A 15,448-nucleotide genomic window follows, 5' to 3' on the forward strand; every position below is an offset into this window, starting at 1 on the left:
ACATGTATATATGCTTGTACATATACATCCCTCTCCCCCAAGCCTTGGGCATTATAAAGTCTGAGCCACAACGCTCTCAAAGATCAGCCTGCAAGACTGGAAGCAACCTCTAGTAACCAAAGGTACAAAAGTAGTTCAATTTCTGAGCAGCAACCCAGCTGAAATAAGAGAAATTTAGGCTAAAAGTCTATAAACCAGGAAGGTACTAATTTAGTTTTAATCACAGTTTGTTTTAACCATTATAAGGCCAGGGTTGAAGGCCAATGATAAATTTTATACTTTATCTTACTTTATCATGAAATAAGAATACTAATCATTATTGTTTATATTCCTTGACGATAGACCTAAGCAGATGAACTTTCTGATACCTTAGCCTGACAGTTCCTAAATGCTAATGAATTTCACTGAACTCCAGAATCACACAGTAAAGTTACCACTAGGGACTGTTGCATATGTTGCAAATCTGAAATCCATCTTGCTACCCTCATCTGTAATATCCTCTTATTCTTGCATCTATCCCAATCCCTCCATCCAAAGAGCAATTTTTAAAATAACTTCCTACTTCTATAACTTTCTGTTTCCCACATTTAATTCAACAAACATTTATTGAGTCATTCTAAGGCTAGTTATGTAAGAAACTGTCCCTGCCTCCAAATAGTTTATAATCCAGCGGGAGCAACCAAAAGAAACATATAATAAAATTTTAAAACAATTCTAACAAGAGACAAAAAATAGATCATTTTCAGGAATTAATTTGAGGCCCTAAAGAATGGGAAAATTTTTTATTAGGAGAAGGGTAAAGATGGTCTATGAAGGAAGAACTTTAGTTAACACTCAAAATCTTTTTTCTCAGATTCCCTATCATATGCCCCAGAGCTCCAACTGCATACCTCTTCCACTCTCTTCACATTTTCAAGCTCTGTGCCACCTTTTTCAATCTGTCAATTACTTTGCTTCATTCTTTGGAAATATTGAGGACTACATGTACTTCATCAAATTTTATCTTTTCCATTTAGAGTTTTATGTGTACTTTTCTCCTTTCCTCTTGTTTCACAGGAAGGTGTACTTTAGTTCTCTTGCCTCAGTTTTTTAAAGTATATTTTGAGAAGAAATGACCAAAGAGCATTTGACTCTCACAGAGAAATGGAGCTCTGTAAATGGTAATTGCTGCCTGGTCTGAGGCAATATCCACCCATTTACTGTCATATACAAAGAGCAGCTTAGAAGTCTTTGATCTGTTGTCAAAATAATAAGATACTCTCCCACCCCCTACCATAAGTATGAATCATTTTATCCTAAGGGCCCCACCAAGGAAATTCACACCTTCTAACCTGATTAATGTAATTTACTTATTAACAACACTTACAGCAAACTCATGACAATCCCTGTCTTCTCCCAAATGTTATTTGGAATAAGAGCCAAATGATACGGATCTGTGCCTGTACACTATCCCACAGTCTATATAATTAGGAATATTTTTTGGGGGAGAACCGACATCCTCCAAATTTAAATTTTTCCTCTGGGCTCTCTCATTTCTCAAGTAGCAGTCACAGTGCTTGATATTTCTGGTTTACCAGCAGCTTCCTGGTTTAAAATGACAGTTTACCACCTTCAGATAATTTGACTCCTGTGCTTTTATACCTCTATGTACTAACAGCTTGTCTTCACATATTGCCACTGGGTTGTATTCTCAAATTACATTCATTTGGTCACCCCAAGAGGTCTTAATGGGTTTCCCAGGCACCAGCTGTGACATAATTTGTCTTCCTGGCAGTTAAAACTGCCAGAGTGTTCCCTGGGCCTTCCCTTTTGCTCCAAAGTACAGGTAATTTTTTTTCTTTTGGCAAGGATTCAGCTGCAACTGGTGCATATATTATGAACATATGCCGTCAAAAGGAAAGAATTCTCCAAGAGAAGAGAAGGTACATGAGAAATTTAAATGACTGGCCACCTTAAAAACTATTGGGAAAACTTTCTACCTAAGTGTCTGATATAATATATTCAAGAAAAAATGGGGTTTAGCTTTTAATACTGCTGGCACACTGGAGAGGACAAACTAAAAGAACAGAACTAAAAATACTGAAATGACTAGTTAGGTGTGTTTCTGATTTTGGGATTTACTGAATGGCAATACTACTATGAAATGACAGAGAATGTCGTTAACCCATTAGCATACACATTTAGTTTTAGCCATACCTGAAGCCAAGTCATGTTTCCATATCACCACCACCTAGCAAAACTGTAATACCTGTCTTCATCAATAAGGAAGCTGACCTATACTTTTAAGCACAGCTTCATAAAAGGTTTCCACTTATTTACCTACGGTAGTTTAGTCTCCCCTCTAAAGAAAAATCCTCTAGAAGTTCTAAATATCTTAAGAAGATGGTAGTGATTACTGTCCTGTCAGTAATTTGTGTGAAAGTGAATACTACAAATTCTAATTTCACAAGGGACTAAAACATTTCCATATAAAATTTTTCTACAGTATCAGAAATGATTTTTACTTTTTTTTTTAAAAAATTGAGGTATAATTGACATATAACATTATATTAATTTACTTTTTTTTTTTTTTTTTTTGCAGTACGCGGGCCTCTCACTGTTGTGGCCTCTCCCGTTGCGGAGCACAGGCTCCGGACGCGCAGGCTCAGCGGCCATGGCTCACAGGCCCAGCCGCTCTGCGGCATGTGGGACCTTCCCGGACCGGGGCACGAACCCGTGTCCCCTGCATCGGCAGGCGGACTCTCAACCACTGCGTCACCAGGGAAGCCTTAATTTACTTTTTAATTGAAGGAGAAAATACAAAATCCCTGCAAAATAATTTCATTGTTTTTAAAAAAAATTTTTTCAAAAATATTTTTTTCATTTGTTAGAAAATACTTTGCTTAAAGTGTTTATTCCAAGTATTTATACCATTAATATATTAATCCTGTTTTGTCAAAACTGATGGTTGATCTTTTTAAGGTTACATACAAATGACAATAGTGAAGAATCACTTAATATTTCTTTTCCAATTACTTTCTATAGTATACTATATATAAATTTCAAGATAAAGCTGTTTAGAATTGCAAATAATAAAATTAACAAAACTTTAAATATGTATTTCTCTTGATGTGTTAATATCAATATTACAGAACATAACTGGTCAGGCAAGTTTTTTCACTAATGGGAAATCCAGTGGTTAATCCTTAATGAATTATGCTCATTTCTTAAATAATATTTCCCCAAATTATTATATAATCAATCTTCTCCCCAGCAATCCATTTTATATCCAGCAATTCAAAGTCTGTGTCTAAGGTAACAAAGTAACTTAAAGAATATTCACTAGTGGACTCCATTTCAAAATGTGAACCACATCAGCATATTATAAGAATGGCAGTCAAAGTAAACTTATGACATAGAATTAATGGAAAGGAACTTAGTATCTCTCTAATTAATAAAGTTATTAATAAGAAGTAAGAGCCGGTACTATGTGGAAAGAAAATGTTCCAATGTAGAAGCTGCAGGTGGCTCCAGAACTGGATAAATCTCCACTAAAGAGCCTGTAACAAAACTGTTTCTAAATTCACTTTACAGACAAAGGATTTATGAATGACAACTAGAAAAAGACAACTTACAGAAAGTATGTTCCTAGGGGATAGGAACTCCAGCTATTTAAACTGTATTTGTACTTCATGAAACTGAAACAGGTAGGTGCTAAGGAACTGATGTGTCATACAAAATATCGTCTGCATGCCAAATTAAAAAAAGAGCAGTCTTTAAATTTCTCTATAAATATTTCTTTACTGAAATACCTTAGTAAATAAACAATGAGAGAAAACGTTTTTTTCTCAACACAAGATTATAATGTACTACTGTTTTAGCGTAATAAAATTTTTTTAAATTGTAGGTTAATACAAATTATTTAAAATAAGCTTTTAAAATGAGATAATAACCAAATACTATATCATTTTGTCTTATAGGATTTAAAAATACTTTAATATAGAGCCAGAACCTGAGGGTACACGTATTAATTATAGAAACCTGTTCTTCTCTCTTTACGTACAGTTTACCTTCCCTGTAAAGCCCGTATACATTAATACTCTAACAACTCTAGAATTCTCTTAGAAAAATCAATTTATAACCAAATAAGTTTTTTTTCCCTGGCTTGATCTTGGCAATCCTCAAAGTTGGTTCTCAAAAAATTAAAAACTCACTTATAACATTATTAACCAAAGTGGTTTCAATCAAGTCTTTTGCCAAACTCTCAGGTCCCTTACTTATCCCATGCCACTGACACATTTATCCTACTAACCAGTAATGGAAAAGAACCATCCTGCTATCTAACTCCCCACTATTAACACAAAGGCCTGGAGTGCTGGAGGGTGGGAGGTATGAGAATGGGAATCAGAAAACCAGGCAGAATGAATGCCCCTCCCTCAAAGTTTCACAACTCGGTAGCCAGTACCCTCAGGGTCCCTGAGCATTTCTTTCATGTCTGTGGCCTTCCATTTTCTACTCTCTTACCATTCCAAATGTCGACTGCCTTTTTTTTTCACCAGCAAGGAACTGCCTTACTTTCCTAAATGGCATCACTATCTCCTGAGGAGAAAGTGATAAGGAATGAAACTTCTAGCCCTGACAACTGTGAATATATATCAATCTCCACTTAGTTTTATCTCTTTCCATTCTATTGGAATGGATATCTCAATATTCAGAAGTAGTCTTTTTTCCATCTAAGACTAATAGTTTTTAACTTGCTCTAACATCCCTTCTCAAACTCTCAGGAAACTTGCCTCAATTACCACCACCCCTCCCTCACCAACATCATCTTCCTCTCTGCTGCCTTTTTGTCCTCAATGTATTTTTCTGCTACAGTCTATAATGTCTTAAAAATAAAAATAATTAAAACTGGTCTTCGATTTAGCATCCTCTTCTACTACCCTCTTCCCCGCTCAGGTTAATTTTCTGAAAAAAGTGGCTGGCTACAGTTGCTGCTCTTAATTCCAGAGTTCTCCTCAATTCCTGCTTCTCAAAATACTGCAATTAGATTTGTAATCCTATCACTCCACTAAAATTCCTTTTGGAGAGGTTTCTAATATTCTCATAAATGTCAAATCCAATGGTCACCTCTCAGTCTTTGTTTTACTTGACCTTTTTGTAGCAGCTGGCAACATGAATCACTCTTTCTTTGCTATGCTGAAATATTGGAGCTCCTGAAAGAACTACCCTGAGCCACTTTCTTGTTTTACATCCTCCTTCTATGGCTTCAACTATCATCCATAAGCTGAACATTCCCAAATTTTTATTCCTAACCAAGACTAGCCTGAGCACTAGACCTATAATTCAGCTATCAACAGGTATCTATCTATACACCACACATACCTCAAACTCAACATTCAGAAACTGAATTCATAATCTTTCTTCCACATCTGCTCCTCATATTCTGGTTAACTATCTAATCTCCAGCTAAAACCTAGAAGTTATGTAAGACTCCTCCCTAGGTTAATCATCTGCGTTGACATATTACAGTAGAGAGGTAAGCTGATGAATCTTTTCCTTTTCCCATTGCCAAATGGGGATAATCATGCCTATGTCCATCTACTCTTCTCTACCAAGAAATCAGTGAGATATATGAAATGATATGTTTGACTGTTTGATTAATGTTAAAGAATTTAAGATTCCTTCTGGGTGGCTGGAAGAAGAGAAAAGCTACATGACATCTGCTCCAAACTCAGAGTAACAAGGTCCTGATAACAGTTTATTCCAGTCTGTGAAAATCCCCAATGTCTAGAAGTTAAAATTTCCATTGAACTGGGGTTGGCAGTAAGTTTCAGAGTTTAAATTAAATTCTTCATGATTCTGCTGACTAATGACCACAGGCTTAGAATGAAGCTATATGAACTATAATGCTTTAAATCCTTTCTGTAATGATAAGAGAGTTCATTTAAAAAGTATGAGTGCCTACCTGCTATGTTCAACATACAATGTGAAGTCTATGGGAGACACAAAAAGATGATCCAGTTCCTGCCCTCAGTAAATTTAATTTTGAATTTAATTTTATTTTATACAGCAGGTTCTCTTTTTCTTTTTAATTAATTTATTTTTTGGCTGTGTTGGGTCTTTGTTGCAGTGCACGGGCTTCTCATTGTGGTGGCTTCTCTTGTGGAGCACGGGCTCTAGGTGCGTGGGCTTCAGTAGTTGTGGCACGAGGGCTCAATAGCTGTGGCTCACGGGCTCTAGAGCGCAGGCTCAGTAGCTGTGGCGCATGGGCTTAGGTGCTCTGCAGCATGTGGGATCTTCCCAAACCAGGGCTCTAACCCGTGTCCCCTGTATTTGCAGGCGGATTCTTAACCACTGCGCCACCAGGTTCTTATTAGTTATCAATTTTATACATATTAGTGTATATATGTCAATCCAAATCTCCCAGTTCATCCCACCCCCTCTGCACTCAGTAAGTTTGTTATGTAGTTGAAAGATACTAAATTCACACAAACACTATGACATAAAAGCCAGTAAGTACAATCAGTGGCATTACCCCAAAATTCCCAATTTAAAATAATAAACTTTCAGAATTTCTTACGGATGAAGAAAAAGGAAATGGAAAATAAACTATAGTCATAAGTAATCCAAAAGAGAAACTATAGTTTTATATTACCAATCTTAATGTCACTGAAAAAATACACGTTTAATATATTATTTCAAAGAAAATGTTGCAAAAAGCAAAACTCTTCCTACTTACAACACACTTAATTACCTTTACTTGGGACTGATTTTTTCACTGAGGCTACATGATCTTCAGAGATTGTAAGACGCCTCAAAACATCAGCCAAAGCTGCCTTTAGCACAGTGATTTCATCTTCTTGTTGTTGAACTCGTAACTCAAGGGCTGAGAGGCGATCTTGAACATCAGAAGTACTTGCAGCAGAAATACTATCATCTATAAAGAAAAGAAAATATGGAATATTTTTAAAGTAAACTTCTTAAGAAAGAATCTAATGACATATAAGAAAAACTATACCAGATAAGTCTTTTAAAAGATGAGAAAAATTGAAAAAAAAATTGTTTTTGCACAGATTAATTTCTGTAAAGATTTTCATAGCTACTTGAACTAATCTAAAATAGTAAAAGTTAATACAGCTGACATGTAATTAAAATTATGAAAATTTTCCCATAGTCAAATTTTCCATATATTATACCATCACCTTAATAGTTTTTTCACCAAAATGTTCCCTAAATATATCACTCTGTAGACATTTGGAAACTTGCAAGACTGTAAACTATTCAAAGCATCCTTCTTCTTTTCTTTTTTTTTTTTTTTTTGCGGTACGCGGGCCTCTCACTGTTGTGGCCTCTCCCGCCGCGGAGCACAGGCTCCGGACCCGCAGGCTCAGCGGCCATGGCTCACGGGCCCAGCCGCTCCGCGGCATGTGGGATCTTCCCGGACCGGGGCACGAACCCGTGTCCCCTGCATCGGCAGGCGGACTCTCAACCACTGTGCCACCAGGGAAGCCCAAAAGCATCCTTCTTACTTATTATATCATTATCATAATTATTTATGAAAATAAGGAGTACAAATCACTTCAATTTTGCTTTATGTATCAGATTCAGCATCAATGATCAGAAAGCATTCTTTACTTCTATCTTTATTATTATACTCCGAATCTCCCCCCCCAAATATGGCTACATAATTAGTAAAAGACTTGTTGCTGCTCCTTCTCTCTCCCCAATGCCTCAACCTCTCTTTAAAAAAAAAGGTGGTTTCTATACAGCACATAGCTAATATCTGCCTTAGGTATGTAACAAGAACAACGACAAAATAAAGTTCGGCTGTAACACAGCAATTACAAACTACTTCCAAAGCTATGTAACTTGAGAGTACACTACTTTGTTAGATCAATCTGAATCCAAATGTTTATAAAAGATCAATTGCTATTGGCTAATTCACTATAAGCAGGAAAATTCAGGGGGGAAATTAGGTTCTCACAGAAGAATGGTTTGACCTAAGTGAGATATACTGGGTCAGTCATTCACACACATAGTGTGCCATTTTTCTCATATTGAGATAATGTGTCAGACATCTTAAGCAGACAATTTAACTCAAAGTTTGAGTTAAAAATAACAACAACAGGGCTTCTCTGGTGGCGCAGTGGTTGAGAGTCCGCCTGCCGATGCAGGGGACACGGGTTCGTGCCCCGGTCTGGGAGGATCCCACATGCCGTGGAGCGGCTGGGCCTGTGAGCCATGGCCGCTGAGCCTGCGCGTCTGGAGCCTGTGCTCCACATCGGGAGAGGCCACAACAGTGAGAGGCCCGCGTACCGCAAAAAAAATAAATAAATAAAATAACAACAACAAAACCCTCAGCATTTTAAAACTAAAGTTATCACCCTTTATTATGGAGCAGTAAACATATTCATATTTAAGACCTTATATGCCTAAACATATTCATATTTAAGACTTTATATGCCTACAGACAGCTCAGGCATACATATGTACTCTCTTCTGTCTTTAGAGGTATTTCAATGACAATATTTGGAGAAGTACTGGAATGGAAGGAAAAGTTGGGTTTTATCTTCAATTCAGACTTCAAATTCTAGTACCATAGTTAATCAGTTGTGTAATCTTAGGAAAGTTATTTTACCTCTTTGAACCTCAGTTTCTTTGTCTTTAAATATTGTTATGAGGAAGGTACCCAGGACATGTCCGACATTCAATAAATGTTTAACACACAACTTCAAAGTACAAAAAGTATCATTTGAGAGCTTTGGGCCCATGTATTACATAAAAGGCAGATATGTCAAACTTTGAGATGCTTAAGAAAAGGACTAATAAGAACAATTCAGCTTCTTCTTTTAGAAGTTTTTATATTTGAGGTCTTTTTCATTTCCAGAGTGTTCTAGCTGAATTCTAGCTAATCCATACTCTGTATGTGTGTTACACTATGGTTACTATTATATTTGTCTGCCCAGAATACTTTCCTATTTTCCTTCTTCTGGTAGGAGAACACCAGCTGTTTTGTGGAACTCCACCAGTTTTTGAGGTTCCATTAGGGCTGTCAATCTAGGATGCCTCATTCTCCTCTCTACCACCCTGCACTATTAATAGGTTGAAGCAAAGGAAGTGACCTTTTTAGTTGGTAAAAATAGGACTATTGGTAATTTCATATGCTTCAACCTAATACTAGTATAAAATGGTTGTGAGATATGGGTTAGGCCAAATGGAGTCCTCCCAAATTTCAGAGAGAGAGAGAGAGAGGTGTAGCCCATCCTTCTTGGTTTATCAACTATAAGGACACACAGACCTAGGGCTGTCAGTGATAAAGAGTCTTGTCTGCCCTGAGTTCCAGTTCTAGTCTCTGAAGCCCTGGACCTTCAATTCTGAGAGCTACTCTAATATTTCTTTTAGCTAATTATGTAACCTAATAAACTCTCTTTTTACAAGCCATCACTTGTAAGCCAAAGGTCCTGATTAAGTCAGTAAATTATACAGATATGCCTTTCTAAATTGTTCTTAATTTATGAAAGGTGGGTTATATATCTAAATTATAATCACAGGTAAAATATTTATGTGATTTTTATAAACACATGATCTCCTTAATTCTTTTGAGAAGGCAGCAAAGGCTAGTGGAAAGATTATCAGACTATAATGCCAAGGGTATAGTCCTGGGTTTTAGTACCAGCATGGTAACTAGCTTTTACTTTTGGTAAGTCACTTAACTTTTACAGACTTTGATTTTTTAAAAAATGACTAAAGTTTTTATTTTGTAAAACTTGGACAGTCACATGAAAGGTGGTTCAGCTTGTAAAAATCCTACCACAACCTGCTAGATACTGTGATAAGATACAAGGACAATTTTTCAAAGGCCATAACAAGCAAAAAGTTAACTATTAACAATGTCCTGCATTTATATAGTACCTTTCCTGTTTATGACCTCATCCCTCTCCTCAGTCTATCTGTATTTTGTATTTGAGGAAACAGCTTGAGAAGTTAAATAGCTTGCCCAAGGTCACCAAACTAGTCTTGATATCTGAAACTCAAACAGAGGACTCCTGACTCAGTTTAAGTGCCCTTTACTCTATTTCATGCTGCATCTTAACAATAATCACAGGAGGACCGAATAAATATATTCTTTCACAAAGCCAGACAGGGTTTAAACTATGAAGTGATATAATCAGATTTCTGTTTTAAAAAGGTTATTTTGGTTTCTGTGAGAGAATGGATTGGAACAGAATAAGAGTAAATGTAAGGAGAACAGGCAGGAGGGTAATGCAGTAACCCGTGTGAAAGGTGAAGGTGGCCTAGGCTAGGAGTAAGGTGTTCACGTGTCTCGATTTGTCCAGGACAAACATGTCTGCTATCTCAGTAAAAATATTGTAACGTTCCTTCTTTCTCTCTAAATTTTCCCAGTTTGAATGATCAATTACAGGGTCACTCAAGCTAAAGCAACAGCAACAACAGAGATGCAAAGTGGCATAGTAGTTGATTATAGCCCTGAAACCCTGTAATATCCTAATATCTTGGCCCTTCACCTTTTCAGAGGCAAGTAGAATTGTGCATAAATTCTGGTGTTACACTGCCTGAATAAATCTGTTTGCTACTTACCAGCTCTGTGACTGGTTTCCTCATGTAATTTTTTCATGCTAATTAGTACTTATCTCAGGTTTGAGATTATTAGGTGAAATAATGCACAGCACTGTCATACAGTGAGGGTTCAGTAAGTTACTATTTTGTATAGTGGTGTTCTTTACTACACTGTTTATTATTGCTACAAAATTGGAAATGACCTAAAGTCCCTGGATGGAGTTAATAAGCTATATGTTCACACCACAGAAAGCCATGCAATTAAAAACAATAAGTATATAAACCAGAAGTTTGAAAGATCTATAAGACGACTCAAGTGGAGTAAATAAGCAAATTGGGGAACAACATGTACTAAATAATCTATTGAAACACACACACACCGAAACATACTTCTAAAAAATAAACAAAAAACTTCGTATTTATATATGTATGTAATGTACACATAGAAAAAAGTCTAGAAGCATACACATCAAACTGGTAATTGGGTTACTTTTGACTCGGAAAGTGAGATTAGAAGGATAAGGGTAAAGGGAAATTTTTGCTTTTTAGTGTATTTCTATATTATTTGAATTTCACAAAAATGTATCATATGTTACTTTTCATATGTTATTTAAACTTATATTTAAGCTAATATACAGTGCTTCTGAAGCTTAATTTCTTAAAGCAAGTTTCCTTCAGACACAGTACTCCAATTTCATAAAGGAACATATCAGAGCATAAGGCAATTAACTTAAATTTGCATTCATTGATTATAAAAGCTAGAACAGAGACTATCTTAAATATCAACAGCCCCTACTGCCATTTTATAGATAAGTAAACTAAGACTGTGAAATTAGGTGAGTTACTCCTGGGCACGCAGCAAACTGGAGTTAGCGCTCCTTCCTCAGATGACTCAATAGAACCCATCGCTCTTGCTCCTTCCATTTTCAAAACTTTGTTATGTTTTTCTCTCCCAATCTCTAATGTACCACATGGGCATTCACAATAAACTTTTTAAGAATACATATGTTCAGTAAATGTATCTATTTTCTGGGGGCTTAATTCCACTCCCCCTTCTTGATGCAAGTACATTGATTCCTTTTCCTTATACTGTGGTAGTCTCTTATTTCCTTGCTCCTTCTCAAAATAGTTTCTAGCCTTGAGGGTTAAAATATGAACTACAAATAAATTGCCAAGGGTTATTAAACTCATTAAGGGGGGAAATAAAAAAGAAAGGAAGAAAGAGAGAAAAGAGAAAGAAGTCCATAAACTTCTTTTCCATCAGTCTAATCTATTTATTGGCATAAGTAAGGTCTCTTTTATTAGAGACGCAAGCCAAAAAAAAAAAAAGTAACTAGTAAACTTTCATATCCAATATGACAGTTTTAAAACTACAACAGTAGTCACTCATGCTTTTACTACAGTGAATCACAGTTAATTTGTCTTCTAAACTGTCAAGAAATACATGTTACCTTTGCAGAGATATTCTATTACAAATATCTAAAAGTTGGCTACCCAGCCTCACATCAGAACGAGGCATGCCTATACATTCTAGCATCTTTTGAATATCAATGGTTTTATGTAAATCTTTCTAAAATGGATCACTTATTTTCCTGTCTTCTTAACAAGGGCATATAATTATAACACAGCAACTTCTAGATGACTCAGTCTTCACTGAAAATATTACTTTGTGCTGCAAGCACTGTGATAAAATGACACCCTGGAGGCCATTATATTCCTAATTAAATAATTTAAAGTACATTTTCAAACTTATAATCTTTCTTCATACCTTTTCTGCTTCTTTCTTTGCAGTTAGTATTAACTATGACAGTCTATAGCAATACTCCTTTCTAATCTAATTTCCTACATTATGGGATATTGGATAACCAATCCTTTTGAACTGTTTATAAGAAGAAAAAATAATCTCTGAAATTAGGACCTCTTCTATTAAAAAATTTATATTATGTATGTATATTATATGCAAATAGATTATATATATGATGTATACAATTTAAACACAGAGAAAAAAATGGACACAGCCTCAGGCCTAATATTTGTGTCACTGGAGTCCCAGAGGAAGAGGAGAAAAAGATCCTAGATGAAAAAAATATGTGAAGAAATAATGGCGGAACTTCCCAAGTTAAATTAAAATTCACAAATTCATTAAAATTCAGTATATTGAAGTCCCTATCTCCACCACACATGAAAATCAAATCCAAACAGATTAAAGAATTAAGGGCAAAATTATAAAACCTTTAGAAAAATAATAGAGAATATTTTCATATCCTGCAAGTAGAGAGGAGGTTCCTAAACAAGATACAAAAAGCACTATCCATAAAAGTAAATATTGAAACTACATTAGAATTCAGAATACATGTCCACTAAAAGACACAGTAAAGAGAAAAAGCAATTCACAAACGAGGAATAGTTCTTACACTTACCAAGTGATAAAGGATTAGGATCCTGAATACAGAATTCCTACAAATCAATCAGAAAGACAATCCTACAGAAAAACTGGCAAAAGTCTTGACTAAACACCTCATGGAAAAGAAAACATAAATGGCCAATGAACATATGAAATGAGGCTCAAGCACCTCATTAATAATCTTGAAAAGGAAAATTAAATTAAAACCATATGAAACACTATTTTATGCTCACCAAACAGGCAAAAAATTTTAAGCATGACAATATCAAGTATTCCCTAGGATACAGAGTAATGTGAATTCTCATATATTACTGGTAGGCGGTAAACTGTTTCAAGACTTTGAGATTAAAAAACAAAAACAAAAGTAACACCAACTTTGGCATCATCTGGTAAAACTGAAGATGCACACATTCTATGACCCAGCAATTCCCCTCCTGGGTGTATAGACCCTGACCTACAGCAGGGTTGGCAATCTTTTTCTGTGAGGGCCAGACAGTAAATATTTTAGGCTCTGCAGACCACATCATCTCTGTAGCAACTACTCAAATCTGCCTTTGTAACACAAAAACAGCTATAAGTACATAAATGATTGTGTGGTTATGTTCCAATAAAACTTTTTTTATAAAACAGGTGGCCTGGAGGGGCTTTCCTGGTGGCGCAGTGGTTGAGAGTCCTCCTGCCGATGCAGAGGACGCGGGTTCGTGCCCCGGTCCGGGAAGATCCCACATGCCACTGAGCAGCTAGGCCCGTGAGCCGTGGCCGCTGAGCCTGCGTGTCCGGAGCCTGTGCTCCGCAATGGGAGAGGCCACAACAGTGAGAGGCCCGCGTACCACAAAAACAAACAAACAAACAAACAAACAAAAACAGGTGGCCTGCCAGGCATAGTTTCCCAACCTCTGCTCTTGCATATATACACCAACAGAAATGTTCAATAATGTTCACAACAGCAAAGTTCACAATAGAAACAAACTGGAACTATAAAAGTTCACAATAGAAACAAACCATTAACTATAAAATGTGTAAATAAATTGTGATATAAACATTCAACAGAATACTACAAAGTGGTAAAAATAAACTATGGCTACATGAAACATCATGTATAAATCTCAGGAATATAATAATGAGTGTAAAAGGCAAGTCGGACTTTACATAAAGTTCAAAAAACACAAAAGTAAATAATATATTGCTTAGAACAAAACCACAGAGCAAGGGAATGACATATACAAAATTTATGACAATAGTTACTTCTAATGGTATAGGGCAGGGGATAGTACAGGGAGGCCTCCACAGGTAATGGAACATCTATGTCATAAAGACAATTAAAACATATACTGTATTATACTTTTTTGAGGTGGAAGTTAGTGATTTTTCTCTTCTGAGAGAGGATGGGGAACGTGGATGACTAGACTATATAATTACTCACTTTTTTTTTTAAGAACAATGAAACCATTTTTGCAAATTAAATCCCAAAACAGATAAAACAGATAGAGTTGTACTTCCAAAGAACCCTGAGGTTCTGTGTCATAAAAACAACTAAACCAGGTGGTTTTTATGACTGCTTTGAGGGCTAATGGAATGACCGTAAGATTAGCTGTTACCTATGAACCTTTGGGGAAAAAAAAGTCCATCTCAAAAAGGTATATGATATGAGATATAATACCATCCAAAGAACAAATATTAAAAAAAAAAATTAAAAACAGTCTCTGATCTCCCCTTCCTAAAGCACTTATGTTAAGACACTGGGCAGGCCTTAATGGGTAGAATGGTAGTGGCGAGGATTAGAAGAGCTAATATGGGTAAAGAACCATGAGAAACTAGTAACAACACCATGCATTGTTTACAGTTAAAAAAAGTGAGGGCACTAACCTAAAGGACTATCAATGGGGAACTGATTAAATAAACAGTTGTATTACGGTACACTACGGAGCTCTTAAAAAGGATGGTATATATTTAAAATCGTAAATAAGAAAGTTAACTAGGAGTAACAACATACTATAAAGAAAAAAATTGCAGGCAACATTTATAGTGTAGTTGTATCTGTGTAGAACTGTATATCCACAGGCATACATACACCTACAGATGTATAGAGAGACTGGAGGTATGTCTCTGGCAAGTGGGATTTCAGAGGATTTTGCTTACTTATACTTTTACTTTAGATGAATTTTCTGCAAAAAAAGCAAAATTCTTTGTAAATAAAACTTAAACTATTGGGGCTTCCCTGGTGGTGCAGTGGTTAAGAATCTGCCTGTCAATACAGGGGACACGGGTTCGAGCCCTGGTCCAGGAAGATCCTACATGCCGCGGAGCAACTAAGCCCATGCACCACAACTACGGAGCCTGCGCTCTAGAGCCCATGAGCCACAACTACTGAGTCTGCACGCCTAGAGCCCATGCTCTGCAACAAGAGAAGCCACCTAATGAGAAGCCCACACACCGCAAGGAAGAGTAGCCTCCGCTTGCCGCAAATAGAGAAAAGCCCGCACGCAG

At 36.3% G+C, this 15,448-nt stretch overlaps 1 protein-coding gene across 2 annotated transcripts in view; it reads right to left on the bottom strand.

The window, feature by feature from the left end:
- Positions 1-15,448, bottom strand: part of EML4 (EMAP like 4) — a 152,591-nt gene that overhangs the window by 76,772 nt on the left and 60,371 nt on the right. For both annotated transcript variants that reach the window (XM_060026735.1, XM_060026734.1), the window contains exon 2: positions 6,734-6,916. In XM_060026735.1, the coding sequence (XP_059882718.1) occupies positions 6,734-6,916 (183 nt within the window). The remainder of the gene's footprint in view (positions 1-6,733; positions 6,917-15,448) is intronic.

Source organism: Delphinus delphis, chromosome 12 (genome assembly GCF_949987515.2).
Source record: "Delphinus delphis chromosome 12, mDelDel1.2, whole genome shotgun sequence".
Taxonomy (NCBI): Eukaryota; Metazoa; Chordata; class Mammalia; order Artiodactyla; family Delphinidae; genus Delphinus; species Delphinus delphis.